Source organism: Trachurus japonicus, chromosome 13 (genome assembly GCF_045865225.1).
Source record: "Trachurus japonicus isolate A0001 chromosome 13, Traja_1.0".
Lineage (NCBI taxonomy): Eukaryota > Metazoa > Chordata > Actinopteri > Carangiformes > Carangidae > Trachurus > Trachurus japonicus.
In genome coordinates this window covers 16,555,178-16,575,813 of record NC_140919.1, presented here as the reverse complement: position 1 = coordinate 16,575,813, position 20,636 = coordinate 16,555,178, and the positions used below count along the sequence as shown (strand labels likewise).

Sequence of the window (20,636 nt, the reverse complement as noted above, 5' to 3'; positions counted from 1 at the left end):
TCCAAATCAAAATCCTGTACCTGTGGGTTTCAACATGACTCCGCCCCCTTTAGGAGACCAGCAGCAGCAGCAGGTCTTGAGTCTATCGAATCCAATGACAGTTTTTCATGCGGCACATCTCTTCTTAACATTTTGGCATGAAAATTACAAATTTCAGACAAATCAGGATAAAATGAATTTTGCTCAAGACCTGCCTGTGTCTTAACAACACACTCTTGTCAGATTTGGCACAGATCTTCATCTAGGCAACGCCAACTAACGTTCGCAAACGCCCATGCTAACTCATTTTTGTAATGCTAAATATGACTGTTATCTGTGTAAATATTTAATCTTATCATCAGGAAATTACTGTCACTTTCCTCTATCAACAACTTTTATAAATTATATTATAAATCCACACACACGTTACCAACACGAGTTGGAGGTGACCACGCCCACTTAGGAGACAGGAAGTGAACCATTTCATATCATTGGCGCAGCTTGTAATGAGCCATCTTGTCACAGTAGAGGATCTTTGAAGGGGACAACACATAGACTGTATATAGTAAAAGAGGGACAACAACAACAACCTGTACCCATCACTCTCAGCCAATCACAGGTGTGCAGCTGTGATCAATGACAGGCTTCACAACCCATAATCATAAGAGGCATTCACTGACAACCTGGAAAACTCAGTATCTAGACTTCAACCTTAATTGAACTTCACAGTCTCAACCCTGTAACATGAAAACCACGTGTCAACCAGTCTGATACAACACAATATGATAGTTTGATTTAATAATTTAATTTCTTTTATAACCAAGACAAGAAAAGTTCACAATCCAACCCACCACACCACACCACAGTGTTCACACATGTTCTTGTTGTGGTCTTTATGCAGCTCATTATGTTTCTCCACAACCGCCTGATGATTAACATTAATGTCAGTGTGTGTGACGTGAGCGGTTTTTTAATCATTCACGTCGCAGGTGAAAATGTGTTTATGTGTGTATCATCTGTGTACACACCGGAGACTCTGGCGGGCGCACTGTCCTTTAGCTCCTGGGATGACTCATAACCATGTGTGCCTGTGTGTGTGTGTGTGTGTGTGTGTGTGTGTGTGTGCCTGTGTGTGTGTGTGTTGTTCCCTCCAATTACACTCCTTTCATCTGTCTAATTATCAAAATTAGAAATGGAATATTCTATGCATCCTCAGTCCTTGTGTGTGCACAAACAGCGCACACACACAAACACACACACACACACACACGCTTCCCCCCAGTATTGAGAGGGTGAGTCAGGCCTCTGAAGCTCTAAATCTGTCTACACTGACCCACTCGTCTTAAAGCACCACTCCAGAGAGCGCACTCCACGTCCTGCATCTCAAATCCCTCTGTCTTACTCTCACACTCCTCTGTCATCACTTCTTCTGCTTCTTCTGTCATTAGTGTCTTTAAAACTGAGCCACCGATGACTTTGTCGTTTGACACTCTTTAATTTCCAGCGATATCTTTTTAATGCATTCTCAGCAGCAGTAGCACATCATCTCCTGTGCTGATGAGCTGCTGACTTTTCTTTTTTCTTTTCTTTTCTTTTTTTTTTGCATTTAAAGTACTCTTATTTCCGAGTAGCAGGATATTTACATTTACACCTCGAGTCGGCTGCGCGGCAAGTTTTAATACAGTTTGAGGTCAATATGTAGGTGAACGTTGAAAGCAGTCTCTCAAACAAAAGAGAGTAGTACCTATTTACTACAAGTGAAGTGAAGTGTCTGCTAGCAATTTTCTTGAAATAATGGGCCATTACGCAGCTGTAATGTCTGTTGTGTTACAGCATTTTACAATAGATTTGGGTCAGTTATCACCACAGAGGTAGAAGAAATCTGTGTCAAACCACAGTGTTTCAGCACTGAATTTTAATAACTGTTATATATATTTTAAGAAAGGAGAAGTGCTCATTTTCAGCAAAAGTCAGTATTTAAGGATCAGGATTATACATCCATTTTAATGTACTGCATTACTTCAAATAGTATACACAGTGATTCATTTCTTTCCACATAGTTTGGTTTTATTTAAGACTTCAAACCTCACATGTGCATATATTATATATTTCAGGTACTTGTGAGTTTATTCTCTAACCGTGTAAATACAGTAAACTACAGTGATGGTAAAATAGTGAACAGTAAAAAACTGTTTACACCTCTGTTAAACACTCAATTGGTTTTAATGATAACTAATAAGCAATTAAGTTTCAACACTGCTTTAAGATAAGGAGAAACACGTGTTGCATTCATTTATTGGACTGAACATGTGATTCAGTGTTTTTGTATCCTGAGCCCAGTTGTTCAAAAGTAATCTGATCAGATTTTGGATAATGGATTGGATCAAATCTTGAAAACGGGTTGTTCAAAACCAAAAACGGATTCTGAGATCAGATTAGATAACGTAATCCAATTTTGGTTTTAATCTGGATCCAACCCTCAGTTTGTATTCAAAACTTTTTAGTAGGATCGGGATAACATTGATCCAAAAACAGGATTATTCTGATCCCAGCAGTCGGGTGGAAAAGACATTGAAGAAATAACAAAGAGCACAGAAAACAATATATACACTTTGTTTTCAAATAAACACACTTTGAGTGACCCCATGCATTCATTATTATTAGTATTATTATTAATCTTGAAAAGTTAGGATTAGGATCGGACTGATCCAATCCAACTTCGCTTTGAACAACTGGGATAAAATCAAGACGGATTATATGACCCTGAATAGCAAAAAAAGGGATTTCAAAATCCGGATATTTTGTATCCAGATTGCACCTTTTCAACAAATGGGCCCTGATGATGTCACTTCCTGTGATCCCATACAGCTCACCCAGAAGGACACTCTGGTGACGTTACTGGACAACCGGACGTGGGCCAAACAAGGCATCGCCGAGGAGTTCGACTACATCGGCAACTCTGCGGCCTGGAAACACCCGCAGGTCAACGTCTTTGTCACCCTGGTCCTCTTCATCGTCATGAAGGTAGGTTTGGTTTTAAACGTGCAAACAGACAGCGGTATATCATACAGTACAGAGGAGCCCAATACCTGCAGTTATAGAGGCTTACATCAAGGCTGCTGGAGGTGTTTGGGCGTTTTGAGTGTTGGAAAATATTTCTGAGGTTAAAAGCAAAAAAGCTTCTGTGTAAACTCTGGGGATCCCAGGTGATTTGATTCAGCTGAGGTCAGAGACTTGAGGGGGAGGTGCAGTGAAAGCATCAGCACCTGGCTCAACTCCCCCGAGTCACAGAGGAGAAGAGGAGAAAAAACATGCATCATGATATAAAGTAGTGGATCCAAGTCTCTCTGCTCTCGTAGCCTGATGAGCAGTTACTGTTTCTCCATTTTGCTCTGGTGGGGAAAAAGAGGGCTATTAAATTGTTTTGTTTTTTGTTTTTTTATGTAACCTTTATTTATTCAGGCCGGTCTGTTCAGATGAAATGAAATGAAATGTCATCTCCAAATACAAAAAAACAAAAGGTTGTAAATCTCCTAGCACCGCATCAAGAGCAGTACAGTGTGTGTGTGTGTGTGTGTGTGTGTGTGTGTGTGTGTGTGTGTGTGTGTGTGAGTGTAAGTAAAGTACATCAAGAGAGCCCGAAAGTGTAAGTGGGTGCAGAATAGAGTGCTGCTGGTGTGTCATCTGGTTGTGTGTGTGTGTGTGTGTGTGTGTGTGTGTGTGTGTGTGTGTGTGTGTGTGTGGGCAGCCGGCTGCAGGCAGACTCAGGGAAATAATTTTTCAAATGTCTTTTCTGAACTGAATCTGTTACTGTCCTTGACATTGTAGTTTATTTGCAGTGAAAGTATGTGTGGGGTTTTATCAACTTAAGTTGCACAGAAGACCAAGTCGGTTGAGAAAGTGTCACATACGCTTTTTTTTCAAACATTATAAACTCATAACTTCACGACAAAACAGCTCTGAGATGTCAACAAACGGCATCATTTAAAGTTATTGAAGCCAACCTGTGGCGGCTCCCACTTCGACTAGCAGAACTACATTAAATAATAATGTTTCAAAAAAAATAAATGTCATAAATTGACAGCGACGCTCATGGCTAGGAAATAAAAAATAATGGCTATTCTCTATTTCTGTAACTCACAGCTTGGGGGCTATGAGAAAATACTGATTCCATTAATATATAAAGGTTCAATTTGGAATATACCACCTGAAAGTCTGACTATTAATCATAATATTGTGAGGTGAGTGTTACAGCCTTCCTCTTAGTTAATGTGAGGGCTCAAAAATACATTATTATATTGATATATTAACATTATTAAGCCTTTTTTTGTCCTTTACTAAAACATCTCAATTATTTAATGACTCTATTTTTTAGCATTTACCATTATCTTCTAATTACAGCAGAAGCTACACCGTCACTTTAAAGCACCTACAGTACATACAGTATAGACTTGTGTATTTTTTCTCCTATTGGTGCTTCTGTTAGCTTCCTCTGTGTTTTGTTATCTGGCAGTTTTTTTCCTCTTTTTCTTTCATTTCACCACTTGGAGTCTCCAAAGTCAAATATTTTCAACTTGTACTCATCGGTCCTTTAATGTCAAACCAAACACACTGATGTGGATTAATGAAGCAAACATGGCACTACATCTTCTCCTTTTAATAGACAGATGAAGAGGATTACTGCAACTACACTTCACATAACAACAAATAACTTCAGAAAAAAAAAGAAAACACAGATCCTTCCACAGATAAGTTGAAAGACTGCCAAGCAACCTGGAGTTGCAGCAGCAGCAGCAACGTGAAACGAGCTCCCACCGTTACCCGGAGGCTCCGGTTTCGACGTTATGTAAGCACAGGAGCTGATGGAGTGACAGCGTGTGCTGCCGTAATGTAACAGACTCACTGTCTCTTTTGTCTTTGGGTCTGAACAGCACAACAGAGGACGTCTGTCTCGGCCTTTTTGTCTGTCATGAATTAGAAAAACTGAATGTCAAAAAAAAAAAGGATTTTGATGACTTAATAAAGCAGAGAAGCTGCACTGAGTCAACTGTTTATGATGAAACCCAGCTGTACGCTCTGTGTGTGTGTGTGTGTGTGTGTGTGTGTGTACTGTATGTGTGTGTGGTTTGCCCTTCAGCAAAAAATCATCTGATGGCTTTACTCTCAGCGTGACGTCTAACACACAGAGGGTGTGTGTGCATGTTCTTGCATTTATGCAGGTACACGGTTACAAAAGACAGATGCAGCGATTACTATATGTGACACACTGTACAACACACACACACACACACACACGTATACCCACTTTTGTAACTTTAATCATCCACATCGAGCTGCTCTCAACGTCTGTGGGCATGCGCTGAATCATGTCCTCTCTCTATCACATACACACACACACACCACCAACTCTTATGACACACACACAGCATTCAAAGTCAGGCTGTAATGGCTCTGTCTAATTACAGCCTTTGGTTTTCCTGGATTCAGCCTGGTGATTTTCAAAAGGGGTGATTGCTCTCTCCTTCTCCCTCTTCGTAATGAATGGTTCTTTTATTCCACTTGGCAGCCATCTTGTCTTGTTGCTTCTTTTCATGCCGAAAACTTGACGAAGCCCCCCCACCCACCCACTCCCACCCCCAACCCTCCTCGCTCCCCATCCCAGCTGCTGAACTTTTCAAAATAGAGGTGCATTGCAATGCAAAGTTCTCATTAGCAGGTTGGCTAATTAAGCTGCTAGGAATAGTTTAATTACATGTGGTTTTAAACAGCATGAAACGAGACACCAGGACAGAATTAGCAAAAATTAACTCTTAGATTCACTGTAAACACTCCCTGATGGAGTAATATAAAATGTTTGCCCCACATAATTTTAAAAACCTTCAACTATGTCGCTCACTCACTCAGTCACAGACACTTTCAGGAATTTAATGCTGCAAAAAGTGAAAAGTTAAACAATCACTGCACCTGTCCTAAGAGTTTTTGTGTCTTTTTGCAGATTCATAACACACTTGATGTCTTACACACGTAAACCTGCAAACTAATGCATGCTGTGTTGTTAAATGCTATTTTTAGTGGTGTGCAATTATGCACATCAACAGCTCTTAGTGAGGAACAGCTTTATTAATACAGGTGTGTTTCTGAGTGTGTGTCTGTGTGTGTGAGCATCTCCTCTAGCCTGAGTGAGTCCTCTGTTATCTGTGTGTGTGTGTGTGTGTGTGTGTGTGTGTGTGTGTGTGTGTGTGTGTGTGTGTGTGTGTGTGTGTGTGTGTAAGAGTGACAGGGAGCTGGCGGGACTGTAATTGGAGCGGGAATAGAAGAAGGGCCCCTGAGGGTCCCTCAAGGCCCCCAGGCGATAGACTGTCCTCTGAATGTGACACGCAGAAGCACATGAGCGTCCCAAATGACTGACGAATTAAATAGAATATAAATGTCCTGGATAGTGCGTCACAACTGATAGGATACCCTTGACCTGAGTATCCTTCACTTCTCCCTGCTACTGCACTTATGTTTTATAGTGTTTTGGTCCCCCCCCCCCTTCTCTAGTTTCCCTTTTTAGTATTATCTATTTTTAGCCCATTTCTAAAACTGAAGCTTTGAATTATGTTGAACTACAGTTAGTCAGGATGAATCATAACAGGCTGATCAATATACAATGCTTGTAGGCCTACAGTATTTCGCTAGTTGCATGAAAAATGCAAAAAAAAAAACCTTTTTAATAACGCATAAGAGGGAGGTATCTCATTTTGTCAAAACCAAAAACAGCCACAAAAACAATTGATTAAAGCAGAAGTAAGCGATCCGGTCGTTTTGGCTAACTTCCTATCAGCTGATGGAGTTAGCAGTCCCCGCCCTTGTCCCTACGTCACCGCATGCACGCGCATCCCTTGGCTGCACACACAGAGAGGACCGCCCCTTTATGCCGTTCTCTCTCCTCATTGGATAAAGGTTGTAGGATACAAGGAAAGTTTTCTCCTCGGCTTACAGCAGAGCAGAGTGACTGACAGACCCGTGTTTCAGACCAAACACTCTATGGCTACTAGTTTACACTTTAACAGCCAATGTTTTCACCAAGACACTTGACAAACGCATCGATTAGTTTTAATGCTCAAGGCTTAACTTGTACATTAAAAATAGGTTACAAGCAATTAGCATAAGAAACTATAGCTTCTAGTGTTGTGGCCTGATTGTGTATACATTTTTAAAACTATTTACATGGTTCTTGTTTAGGTCAAGACATTAGAAAGTCAGTGACGATTAGGAAGTTTTCAACCACATTAATAATTATGTTGCTCGCAAGAGTCATTGTTTCTGTCAACATCAGTATTGACGTAGCTGCCTTGAAACCAGCTTTTGTCCACCACTGTATTTAGATTTTTATTTTTTTAAACATAATTTTCGTGGTAAATCTGCCAACATGATTATTGTAAATTAAACCGCACAGAAATATTGAGAGATGATCGAAGCAGTGTGTGGTAACGTTGCGGCTTAGCAGCAATTAACATAAAAGTCCACCCTAAAGAGTTGTGTCAAGAATTTTAAATTAAAAAGATATTAAACATATTAGAAGTAATCCATGTAGTGTTAAAAAATATGTAATTAATATGCAGTTAATCTAACTGCATCAAACAGTATCTCATTCCTCTGGGCTGATATTCACCTGAATTTAACCTGCAACTCACGTTGGTCGGCTTCTGTTTCTTCCTGAAGTGTTACTGCAGGAGCAGGTGCTCCAGTACTTATTAAGCCGTACAGCAGCTCATGTCTTTACATATTAAAATTGTAACCTCGAGTGCGCAGCTCAGCAGAAATTGCATTGACAGATACATTTATTCGGCTTAAGGAATTACAGTGAAACATTCTGCCAAGGTCACGATACGAGTATTTCCTGATTTGTCTCTTCTGTGGTTAAGGTCTGGTTGGATGTAGGTCTCTATCTGCTTTATGACATTTCTATTAGCGATATTGTCATAGTTAATAAGCAAGACTCTTTGTTGTTAGAGGTCACCATGAACCAGTCACCAACGCAGACCTTTTGCAGTCTTTGCATAAATAGAGGTGAGAACAGTCTCATACTGTAAACTATAGAACAAGCTGCCTGATTAAACTCAATCATAGACTCTTATTAAACAACCAATCAAATATAAAGATACAGCTTTTTTTTCCTTTTCCCACTCCATTAAAACCCTCAGCTCTTGCTCAGCTCTCAGACTTTGATGGCCGTCTCTTGTTTCTTGTTCAGCGCTGGTCACCAGCTGCAGGAGAAAAATCAAGACTTGTACAGACTTGAGTCATAATGTAAAAAAAAGGAAAAACGGGTTACGTAACAACACTGGTTCTTACTTGATTACCAGGGAGGAAATTAACGGTTCCTAACTCTGGTAATTTGCATAATCATTTGTCCTGATTTGTCCATTTGCAACCACCCTCGCTTAAATCCCATCAGTCATATTGGTTTGTTACGGCTGCGTAATTGTCTCCAGCCTTTTGGCACAGACACTAACGATTCCTCCACAACAGAATCTGGCCTTTGTCCAGCTCTCTTTAACTGGATTGATAGTTGATGCAATGGGATTAACAGGAGTCCTCCCTCAACATCCGCTAAGTTTTGATTTATCTAGAGTGATGGTGGGTTACACATACTTTACTCATTTGAGTCGCATCCAAAGATCTCTTGAGACTTTCCCCATTCATTAGAGAGCAGCGAGTGGTGATGGTTGTGTTCCTGTAAAAAGCTCAGACTCTTGAATCTTTCTTTGACTTCTTTAGTGTTGTCTTCACTTTCAACAATTTCTACCAGTATTGGAAACTTTTAAGGGGAAAACACCATCGAATGCTTTGACAAAACACTCTCCCTGTAGCTACCGATGCTTTAAAACAGAACCATAAATTCAGCTTACGAAATAACTCCCTTTTCCTTTATCACTCTGACAGTTTGTATTAACTGCAGAAAGGCTGCTGGAGCCAGCAGTATCTCAAACGTGTATCCAGAGGCCAATAAAAGAATTAGAGGAAGTGCTATGTATAATAAAGATGGAGGCCGCTTTATTAATGAAGCAAATTGCTAATTTAGCTTCATATCATTTAATTTAAAGGTTAAGACAAACTTTCCTTGTCTGGCGGAGTAGATAATATCTATGCAAGTATGTGAAGCTCTTACAGTACCAACTTGGAACGTGAAGCACCAAACATTGATGCAGTTTTTTTTTTTCATAATTGCATACAAAGTAGATTTAATAATAAAGGTTAAAGGGTTTCTCAGGTTTCTTTGTTTGAACTTAAGTCCAATGTTTGAATCCAGCTGAAATTATATTTAAAAAGGACCCTGTTATTATATTAGCTCAGCAAATACGTTTCTAATCATGTCTGCTGATGAAAGCTTCGTCGTATGTTTTGACTGAATTTAATTATTTTTCCCCTCTAAAATAGTTTAGCCCTGGAGCAGCTCTATAACTTACATTGCAAGTCTCATTAAAGCTACCGTCAGAATTCATGTGGCTCATTAACTAATTTTTAATGGGATTTTAATGCAGGAGGTTTTCGTGTAAAAGAGGTTTCCGTGTCCGCTGCCTCATCGTGTAGGGTTTGAAACCGACAACCCCAGCTGACAACAAGTCAAGTCTTTGGCTCGCGTTTGTTCCCACGAGTCCTCCGGCTTCCTCTGGTGGTTTCGTCGAAATCCTCCTTCAGTTGGAGGTCACAGATCCTCATAAATTTTGATGGTTGTGCGCTACCTCAGTGAGATGTACACTTAGTAGATTACATTAGATTAGATTAGATGAAAAATTAATGATTCCTCCAGGGGAAAGTGAGTCATTGCTGCCGCAAAGAATTGGATAAAGCAATAGCAAGGAGGATATAAATAGTAATAGAGCAAATAAAGGGCAAAGAAATATGTCCGGAAAATGCTAATGCGTCTCGTCAAAAGCGATCAGCTCTCAATTAGGCTTTGATACCATGTCAATCAGGACCGTCCTTCTGCTTGTTTCCTGTCATAGTGAATGTCCTGCAGACTCCAGCTCTCTAAGACCTTGTAAACTCCAACAGGAGTTTCAGCAGGACCAGGTTATGACCTTGTAAACACACTCACCTATCGAGTTATACATCAGGTCATGCTGATTCTCAGATGACTCAGAGACTAATGCAAATGTGTTTTTGTTTTTTTTACGTCATGTTACAGATAAATTGTCAGGCTGTTTTTATCCTTCTTGCACATTCAGACTCAGAGTATAGTTGATGTTGTACTGTTGCTGATATATAAACCATGCACTAGAGGACCAGAGTCAAGGTTGCAGTGACTCGCTTCCCATCCACATTTTTTATGGCAACTACAGTATAATAATATACAAGTGTATGAAAGTGCAGGGAAGCACATTGTGTTATTGAAGTAATGGCACAAAGTCAGTGTGACTTCATCACTGAGGCCACCGTGGAGGGGAGTGCATCAGCATTCACAGGAGACCCCACTCAAATGTCACGCACTGGATGTTGTTTCTTATATGTAAATGACACACCGTGTGGTTTTACATTATGTACAGTATGTCAGCAGGATGAGAACACATAATTATGCCCCATATTGGCAAAAAAAAAAAAAAAAAGGAGATCAGCAAAAGCTTAACGAGAGCTATTCTTTTCCGAAATTAGCATATATCCATCCTTAGATGGGATTTCTGGTGTGGGCCCATCAGTTTATAACATATAGCATACACAGGATTTATTAAAATACAGTTTTGATTGACATTTCATACCTAGTCCAACTATTAACTATTTAACCACCAAGAACAACACAGATAGCTAATAATCTCTATGATATAATATAGTTAATATAAAAAGAAAAATATTACATAAACAAGGCAAGGCAAGGCATCTTTATTTATATAGCGCATTTCATACCAAGGCAAGAACAGTAACTAGTACCTATTTACTTACAGAATAAGATTTTGTGCATAAAACACTTCATTATCTCTTTGTCAAATAGGAGACACTGTTACAAATTGAACTACATAGCACAGTATATTTAACCTTGACCTGCTACAGCATATAAGTGCTGCATACTTGTAGATATATATGCTAATCCAGTACATTATTATGCTATAATATATACAGTATACACTTTAATAAAATGACATCCAGGAATGGGCAATTCTGCATAATGAGCAGACGATACCACTGTATTTATTTTTTCTACGTCAGTCTGCATTGTGTTGTTACAACTGCGTAACACTAAGCATTAATACACAATACACGTGGACCTAAATTTTCCAGCCAGTACAGAGGGGAATTGAGTCTTTATTGCCATTAGTGCATCTCCATGGCAACCTGGAGACATCCAGGAGGAGAGCAGAGCCACGGGGGTCAGCCGGCGTTTCGCTTTGCAGACGGTGGGTGATCGGCCTCGGCCTGGTCGTGCTGTCACACTCACCTGTGTTCAAGTGGCTCTGAGTGACACAGTGTTGTTATGAGTGAACAACAAGCAGCTGGTCCAGATTACACTGTCATCTGCATCGCCACCAGCATGTGGTATTTCCTCTTTGTCATCACAGGCATCATGTTTTAAATGCAGAAAATGTCACGATTTATTCTTTTTTTTCATGTGTACAGTCACACCATCTTCTGACAGAGTAAAATATGGATACATATATATGTTTGATATATTTAAATACAACAGTGGGAGCTGGAGGTTGTCGTCTTCTTTATTCACTCTGTACTGTAGACTGGATTTGAAAAGCCCAGTCCTTTAGTGTTTGCACTCTACAAAAACACTAACACATTTTTATGGCCATTGTTAAGTACTGTTATGATCTGCTGATCTACAGAGGTTGGATCTTTGTGTCTTTTTCTGTATTTGCTATATTATCTACTAATATTTTCTACAGTGATAACTATAAGAGAGTGACAAATAGACTAATAAAAGACCTTTTTTCTATCGAACGGTGCACCATTAAACAGCTACAACCACTATATGCATATAATATGTTGATAGCTTTTATTGTAGTAGCACATCAGGACTTTATAGTTTGCTAGATGAGATTTTTAATCAGATGTATTGTTACACATCTGTACGACTTAGTTAACATCATTGTGACACACTGTGAGGATGAGCTACTGTCCTGTGGGCGCGAACATCTGTGAACAGCTGCTGCTCTCAGTTTCTGTGGAGTTTATGGGCAAACTGTAAATTTACAGCTGGATCAAACTCCATTGTTCTCAGCTCAGTGTGGTTTTAGACGTTCTGTCCCACAGCGTCACTTGGGGGGTGCAAGCACACACTTGCCGCCGAGTTCATGGCCTCTGTAATAAAGTTAAGCTCATGTTATGAGTTCCTAGATCCTTTAAATCTTTCTGGCTCTTATGAACGTTGTAGAGAAAGAGAGGGAACAAGAGAGGAAGGAGGAGAGAGAGAGAGAGAAACAGACAGTACAAGAGAAGTGTAAAGAATTATTACAATGACTGTCTCATTGTCCCACGAGGCTTATTTTGTCTATTCAACTGGTTGTGCGTCTGTTACACTCTGTGATGTTCAGCACTGAGTCTGTGTCACAGTAGGTGTGTGTGTGAACACCTACGCACATATATGTATGTGTGTGTGTGTGTGTGTGCAGTGCGGGGTGTGAAAACGGCGGCAGTGTAAGGTTACAGAAGGAGATCCATTACTTCACCATGGCAGCCGGCCTTAATTACAGCTAACTATAGACGGAGCAGAGGGAGCGAGAAGAGATGGAGAGAATGGGAGGGATGGAGAGAGAGAGAGAGAGAGAGAGAGACAGAGCAATGAGTGTAATTAAAAAGTCTATTTGAAACCGTGAGATTATTACATCGATGAGGTTTGTGTAATGGCTTGTACAATACTCTAATTCCTGCTTCTTATTGTCTGCATGCAAACACTGGATGTAAATGGTCTTCACACATTCATACACTGGTGTTGCATCATGGGAGGTAATTTGGGGTTAAATGCCGACTGGAAGAAGACCGGGATTGAACCATCGGCTTCTCTTCTTCAAGAAGTGATTTCAATATTTAATCAACTTTTACAATAGTTACTGATTCATTACTTTTAATTTCTTCATTTACATCCTAATTGCAAATTTTCACCTTTTATATTAACTACACCCTTTAAGCATTAGTAAAGCATTATCTAATACTTCATTTATAATTTATAGAGTTATTCCTACATTTACACTAATAAGTATGTAATCTATAGGCTCATCTATACACATTTATTGATTGTATTTTTATACTTGATCAATTATATTTATCATCAATAAATTATTAAGTATTATATCATTACAAACCAGTTATTTAGGAGATTTCAGTGGTTTATGATGATTTATAGTGTCAGTAAATGGACATGCACTTTGCATGCACTAATACACAGTTGCCCATAAAGTTGGTATAACTCTTCTCATAAAATGATTGTGAAAATGTGATTTATTCTTGATAGATAAAGTGTATATCTATCTCAAAACTCTATTGATCAATCTGTTCCAAACATATCACAATGGAAACCAAACCACAATTAAACTATATAATAGGAATAAAACAAGGCATGTGTCTTTAAACATAATTATTCCAACTTTATGGTCAACCATGTAGTTAGTGAGTTTGTTAACAAATGTTTATCAATACTGTAATTCAGGATTATGTAGTTGAGTCCTTTACCAACAGTTTTAACTTCTGCATGGATGCAACTACAGTAGATTTTACTTCTACTTCAGTTGATGAATGTTTTTCACACCTGTTTGGTTTAGTTCAGGGTAACCACGCTGGAGAATGGTCTGTTTTCACCCATTAATATTGCTACAGTGTAAAAATCTTGATCTTTCCTGCTGTCTGGATCTTATCAGTTTTGTGACCACTGTTTCCAGTCAGTCCTGTTGTGTGTTTGTATTTACAGCTCTTTTTTTGTTTGAGTTTATTGGAAATGACCAGAACTGTGGGTGTGGATCAAATGTACAGGTGTGACAACAACTTGCATAGCCACAGGGTCAAGAACCATCCATAGCAACAATATTTGCTACTATAATAACATGAATGTGGGACATATAGCTCTTTATATTACCTTGACCTCAACAAATCTCTACTCGTCCTTTTTTTACACACAAGAGGAAGAAACAGAGACAACACGAGGATGAGAAAGCTGCTACAAAAGCTGCAGAGTACAAAACACAGCCTGTTCTTTTTTTCACGGCCGGCGAAGCTGGAAATAGAAACGTGGCGTGAAGTGTCGTGTCACGGCGTGGGCTTGGAGAATAATGGCACGGGCGGCTGTTTTGGTGTGTGATTTGGCATTTAGACGAACAATACTGATCATGCATTAAACAGTGGTGGTGTCAGCCTCTAGTGTCAACGGTATAGATATTGATCAAATATTTGCTGTAGAATTGATCAATATTACAATGACAGACTGGTGTGGAGCTGAAGTTTAAAGAGTTTTAATGAGCAACCTAATGTTATATACAGTATGATGAATCCAGACAAATTGTCTTGTATCATATCTGTTGAACCCTCTGCTTTAAGTTAAGCTCACACACACCTGACAATAGTGCTCACACATTGTCAGTCGTGACATTTCCCTTTTTGTTTGTCTTTCCTAATTAGCAGTCTCTTCCGCTCGCCCTGGCGCAGTGTCGGCCAATCGGCAGAGACCGCTCATTACCCAGGGTTCATTTCAGGGTCTTTGTCAAATGAAGAGTGAAAGTGACAGCTCAATCTAACCTCAGCAATAAGCCTTGCATGGCCGCCTCCTCACTGCTGGTGGAGAGATTCAACTTGGCTATCATCTAGGGGCACACAGGATGGCACTTTGAAGCTAATTGAAATGCCACCCTGTTCTTTCTTTTTTATGTCTTCTCTTTCTTTATCTTCCTCTTTTTTCTTTTTTTTCTTTTCTATTTCTTAGTTCTGGATGTCTGCCCTGGCCACCACCATCCCAGTGCCCTGCGGAGCCTTCATGCCAGTGTTTGTTATTGGTAAGAAGCAAATAACTGTGTGTGTGTGCGTGGGTAGATATGTGTTTGGTAGAAATGTGTGATTTACAAACAAGTGGGAAAAGTTTTCTTTAATATTCATCAGTGATACTGTTAATTAATAATAATAATTTGACATTTATTGACACTTGTGCCTAATTATGAAGCTACAGTCAGTTGGCAGGAACAAACAGACTCCAGAAGATCTGCAGCACCTCTTCAGGCCATGCCTTCACCTGCAGACGTTTTTGCAAAAGATCACTACTTTTCTCTGTCAACACATTGAAAAAAACGTTGTTATCAAATTATCAAAATGTATTGTATGGTTTTTTTTCAATCCCATCCCCCAATTACATCAATATTATATAATGAACCTATTATTTTTAGCCAAGGCTCATATTCATAACCGTAATCAAACGCCATGTTTTTGCTGTTTTGAAAAGGAAATCAAACAATACATCAACACAATTAGTCAATCTGAAAACAAGAAAGCCATAAAGACTCTGGAATTATGTTCTTTGTTTCAAGTCGACTCAGTGTGTTTACAGGTAGAATGAACAATAGCCAGATTTTCTCTTACTGCTACAAAAACGTCGTGCCTCTGAGTGGATAGTCCTTTGTTGATAAAACAAACGGGAGCTTCAGACTAAAACATTGAAAAAATTGTTTTTTTGTGAGTAATAGAGGGGCCTTCAGCTATCAAGTTTTTCTTTGTCTTTTCTTAAAGGGACAGTTCAACATTTTGGCCCACTGCCATAATCCCTAAAGTCATAGCAGTAGATTCATTACCTTTAATTGTCAGCGCAAGCTAGTTTAGTAACAAACCTACTCCTAAAACTATAGGAATTATGGCAATGGGCCAATTTGCCAAAATGTTGAACTATCCCTTTAAGAAAGAAAACTTAATTGTAACTCTGTTGTAGCGTAAATGAGTTTTGCACCTTCTACATAGCTAGCATTAGCATTAGCAGCTGCAGCTACCAGTCTCGAGGAAACACTGTGAGTTTAGCATCACACTTTTCACTAAGAGCAGTGGGAAGTAACACCAATGTTATCTCATGTCTTAATTACACTTAATGTGTTTTTCTCCTCGTGTTTGTGTGTTTGTGGTTTTTTAGGGGCAGCTTTTGGTCGTCTGGTTGGAGAAAGCATGGCAGCCTGGTTCCCAGATGGCATTAACACAGATGGCACCATCTACCCAATAGTGCCAGGAGGCTACGCTGTCGTGGGTAAGTTAAAGAGACAATCATCCAGACTCTGTGCTCTAATACCTTCCTCTTTTTTTTTTACCCCCTCCGTCTTCTACTTATTTCTTGAAAGCCGTTTTTATTGTCAGACTCGGATCATTAAAATTTAAGGGCTTTGGCACTTGCCATTTTTGTATTAACTGCGAAAATGTTTCCCATTCATAAGCAGCTCGGTTAAGTGATTCAGTCTGTTCGAGATGGAAGCTGCACATTTCTCTCTCTTTTTTTTAACTTCTCATTAGGTTTCTGTGCAGAATCTGTGCGGCCACTTTTACCTTTCTCTCCACCACTCACAGAAAATGAATAAATGTGAAAGGCTATTTTCCTATAGCTCAAGTTACGGCTCCAAGCTAAGACTGTAAATGGACCCAGATTAAAGGAGACATTGAATATGATCAGACTCTCTCACTCCAGACAGACTCAAACTTCATTTACTAGATCACCAGATCAGACTTGACAAAAAATTCCCCTGCAGAAATATTTGACAAAAGCTTGATAGTAACCTCAAACATCTCTGGAGACATTGTGTTACCTCATGGAGTAAGTTAAATGGCAAAGATATATTAGTTTAAGTGAGGAGACTCAAAAGATGCAAACAAAATCAGTTCAATAATTAAAACAGATACAATATAGAAGCACTTTATTAGCAACCCAATATTAATTCTGAGTGGGACTCCCTTTGCTCTGGAAATAATAATAACGCACACTTATGCTGTGAACACAAAAGTGTTCACACCTAACGCTGGTGTTCCCTGAACTCACAGCCATTCTCATAAAATAACGTTTTCCCTGTGACACGGAGCATTATCTTGTTGGAAGCAGCCATTATAAGATGTTAAACACATGGTAAACATTAAAACATTGGACACACCATTGGACCGGACTGTTGACACAAGGCAGGTTGGGTCCATGAATCCACAGTGTTGAAGCCAGAATCTGTCCTGACCATCTGTGAGCCTCAGCAGAAACCTGGTCACATTTTATTCCCATTCTGTCGTTTGATGTGAACATTAGCTGAAGCTCCTGACCTGTATCTGCAGGATCATGATTGGCTGATTGGGTAATTGCACAGACACGCATGTGAACAGTTGTCTGTAACACAAATTATAAGAAGAGCTGACTTTCTGTTCCCTGATCTCACCACACAACTCTAAGATGTGTGATTCTTGTTATGCGTAGGTGTTTTTTACGAGACATTGTCCCTTGGTAGCCGAGCCAGGGAGCTAAGTTAGTATTCAGATGTCACCACCTGCTTAAATAATAGTAATAAAAATAATAGTTTTATTTATACAGCACTTTAAAGGCACTCAGAGATGTTCTACATGGATAAATGATGAGCAAAAAGAAGTTATACAGAAGCAGGCAGCAGCAGGAGTAAAAGCACAGTAGAGGAGTAGAAGATAAAACATACTCTCTTATAAAAGCATCGATGACAGAGCGGGTTGTTAAAAGTTAAAAGCAGCTTTAAACAGGTGAGTTTAGAGTGTCAGTGTTGCTGAGGAAGCCAGCAGAGCATTTAACGTCCATGAGGAAACATTTTCACAGCGTTGGGACAGAGATGAACAAAGTTTTGTCAGGCTCAGTATTTAGACCACGTTTCAGTCCTGTTTGATTTGTTTTAATATGTAAAAGTGCAGCTGCAATTCCCTCAGTAATGAAACAGCACATAAACGGTTTCGATTATACCCCATGAAATGCAGATAAGGATTTAACAGGGAGCCAACTGCAGGAAAAGTCAAGCTTTTATTAACAGTTTAACAGTAGAAGCTATGAAATGTGAGTACAACACTAACTTTATCTCCCGCACTCTGTGGGAGCTTAAAACAGCTTGTCTTCGATATAATTGGAGAACTGGGAAAAAAAATATATAGCGTGGAATAATGAGAAGAAAATAACAAAGGAAAGACAAAAAGATAACAAGATATTTAATTGTAGTCATCGGATCCCATCAAATTACATGTCATTTGTCTGAGTTCTTACATTTTGGGATAAAATAAAAATCGAGCACATAATATAACTGGTACTGGAACATGCACATGTGAATATACGGTATATAAGCTTCATAAGGTAGATGTTTGTGTTAAAGCTCCACACAGTATAAAGGTAGATGTTTGTATTAAAGCTCCATACAGTATAAAGGTAGATGTTTGTATTAAAGCTCCATACAGTATAAAGGTAGATGTTTGTATTAAAGCTCCATATAGTATAAAGGTAGATGTTTGTGTTAAAGCTCCATACGGTATAAAGGTAGATGTCCATGTGTAGTGTGATTATAAAGCAGCTCTAGGTTCTATATTAATACTGTGAAAGTATCAAAGCCTCAGTCCACAGAGAAATGCACACAGCCTGTATTCAGAAACTGAGCCTTAAAACCAGCCGTCAGTACTTCCTGTCACTTTGTGATGTCACAACAAAGCAGTCACCTAAAGCCCCGCCCCCTCACCACCTGGAACCACCATCCATCCAACAACTTGCAGGATTTGGTTTCTCTGAGTGTTTTATTCTGAAATCTGCTCTGTTTTTATTAGATCACATTAAAAAACAATCAGCCAATCAAAAAGAAGCTCAGAGCTGCCTCCTCTCTTCTGATTGGCTGACACCAACCTGTTGTTACTAGAACTCCAGGGAGAAGCTGAGAGAAGATGGAAAGCTACACTGAGATGGTTTTTCGTTCTTAAAACCACAAATTTATGTTCTTATGTAAACACAAGATACGTGTGATATATGAAGCTTTAAAAACTGATCAGATAAAGTTATCATTATTCTTAAAACAGTAAAGACTTAACAATGTGATGTTTTAAGCAGAAAACTCCTTCATTTATTCGTAGCTTGCGTACACCAGCTGTCCCCTCCATAACCACAACATTTCCATCCTTCCTGAAGTCGTGTGTTTAATGAGATGCAGTGTTGTGATTCCCCCTCCGCTGTGCTACTTGTTGACAGCCGCGATGATTATGCCACCGTCTTGAGTTGGCGACGGCTGTTTTTTTTTGTTTGTTTTTTTTGCTGCTGATGTTGTTGTGCTGCTGCTGGTGGTGATGCAGCAGCTGATGACTCAGTCCTTTACAGGCCTGACAGTCTGATGAGCCTCTTTCAACTCACAGCGGAGCTCGCTTTAAGGACTAAATGTTAGGCCGGGCAGAGGGAGCAGCAGCATTTATCTGAGGAGGCTCGGAGACACACACACAGGCTTAATTAACTTAGGAGACAGAGCAGTGAAACCTGCCTTTGTGCGCTCTCTCATCCACCATCTGTTTCTCCCTGCTCCCTTCTCGCTTTTCACTTCAGTTTAATGCTTTTATTCTTTTTACTATTTTTTCCCCCAGTGTTCATCTCATTCCTTGGATTGGATTCATCCATTTTCTCTGCAGAGCAACGACGCCTCACGTCGGCCTAGGCTGCTCCGTCTGCTCTTTTATTGCTCCTTTTTTTTCTTTGCAACACTTTATTGAGGAAAACGAAAGGGGAAAAAAAAGATTAGAAAATATTGAGGCTCCAATTTTGTATTGAATTAGTGGAATAAGTTTATCTTTGCTGTCGGAGTATATGAGAATAAAAAAATATGAATCTAGTTTGCTGGACGGGGAGTAAACTGAGGAGAGGAGAGTCGAGGAAACTTAAAACGGGATGATAACTCTGATAACTTGAAGTGGGGTTTTATAGATTGGATCAATAAAGCTGGATGTACACTATATTGTATGATCTGAACCATGAATGTTCCAATATTGGAGAGATTGTTACAAATATTGATTTCCTGTACTCTTGCATGTTGGTAGGTGTAAAACTCAATACTATTTACCACATGCACTGTGCATGTGGAAATATGGAGCAAAGTGCAAACCATTACCATAATTAAGATCATTATTATTTTATTTTTTTTAATCTTTTTATACATTTTTGGTAGCCTCGTAAACCAGCCTCTCGCGGAAGTGCATTTCATTTCATTCCGAGGGAGAGTCTGGCCTCATCCCCCCTCTAAGCGTTTGGGGTGGGCGGGAGCTGGGCGGGAGTAGTAGCAAAGACGGTTTAATATCTTTGGTAGTAGCGGTGACAGACAACCCCATTCAGCCAATCAGCAAGTTGGTGTAGTGACGGGGCTTTGCACCAGTCGGTCCCTGATTGGCCAACGTGCTGTGTCAATCACAGCGGGCGACGCTGATTGGCTCAGCCTTCTGAGGGTTTCAGTCCAAACGCTTAGAATGGGGATGAGGCCAGACTCTCCCGAGAAATGAAATGAAATGCATTTCCGCGAGAGGCTGGTTTACGAGGCTACATTTTTGGTGCGGTAAAGGTACAAATAATTGTCCAAGATGTTTATTAATCTATCAGTAATTTATTTATTTCTATGGTTCATCTTAAAATAACCTTATTTTATGCTGTAGGAAGTGGAGTAAAGCCCATTCTCAACTGCTTTAGAGAGAGTTTCATATATGATAAAATACTGTTT

General features: G+C 39.5%; 1 protein-coding gene across 2 annotated transcripts in view; it reads left to right on the top strand.

Moving 5' to 3' along the window:
* The window catches only part of LOC146975771 (chloride channel protein 2-like), a 169,569-nt gene that overhangs the window by 105,310 nt on the left and 43,623 nt on the right, over window positions 1-20,636 (top strand). For both annotated transcript variants that reach the window (XM_085795010.1, XM_085795009.1), the window contains exons 12-14: window positions 2,848-3,003; window positions 14,876-14,945; window positions 16,061-16,171. In XM_085795010.1, the coding sequence (XP_085651136.1) occupies window positions 2,848-3,003; window positions 14,876-14,945; window positions 16,061-16,171 (337 nt within the window). The remainder of the gene's footprint in view (window positions 1-2,847; window positions 3,004-14,875; window positions 14,946-16,060; window positions 16,172-20,636) is intronic.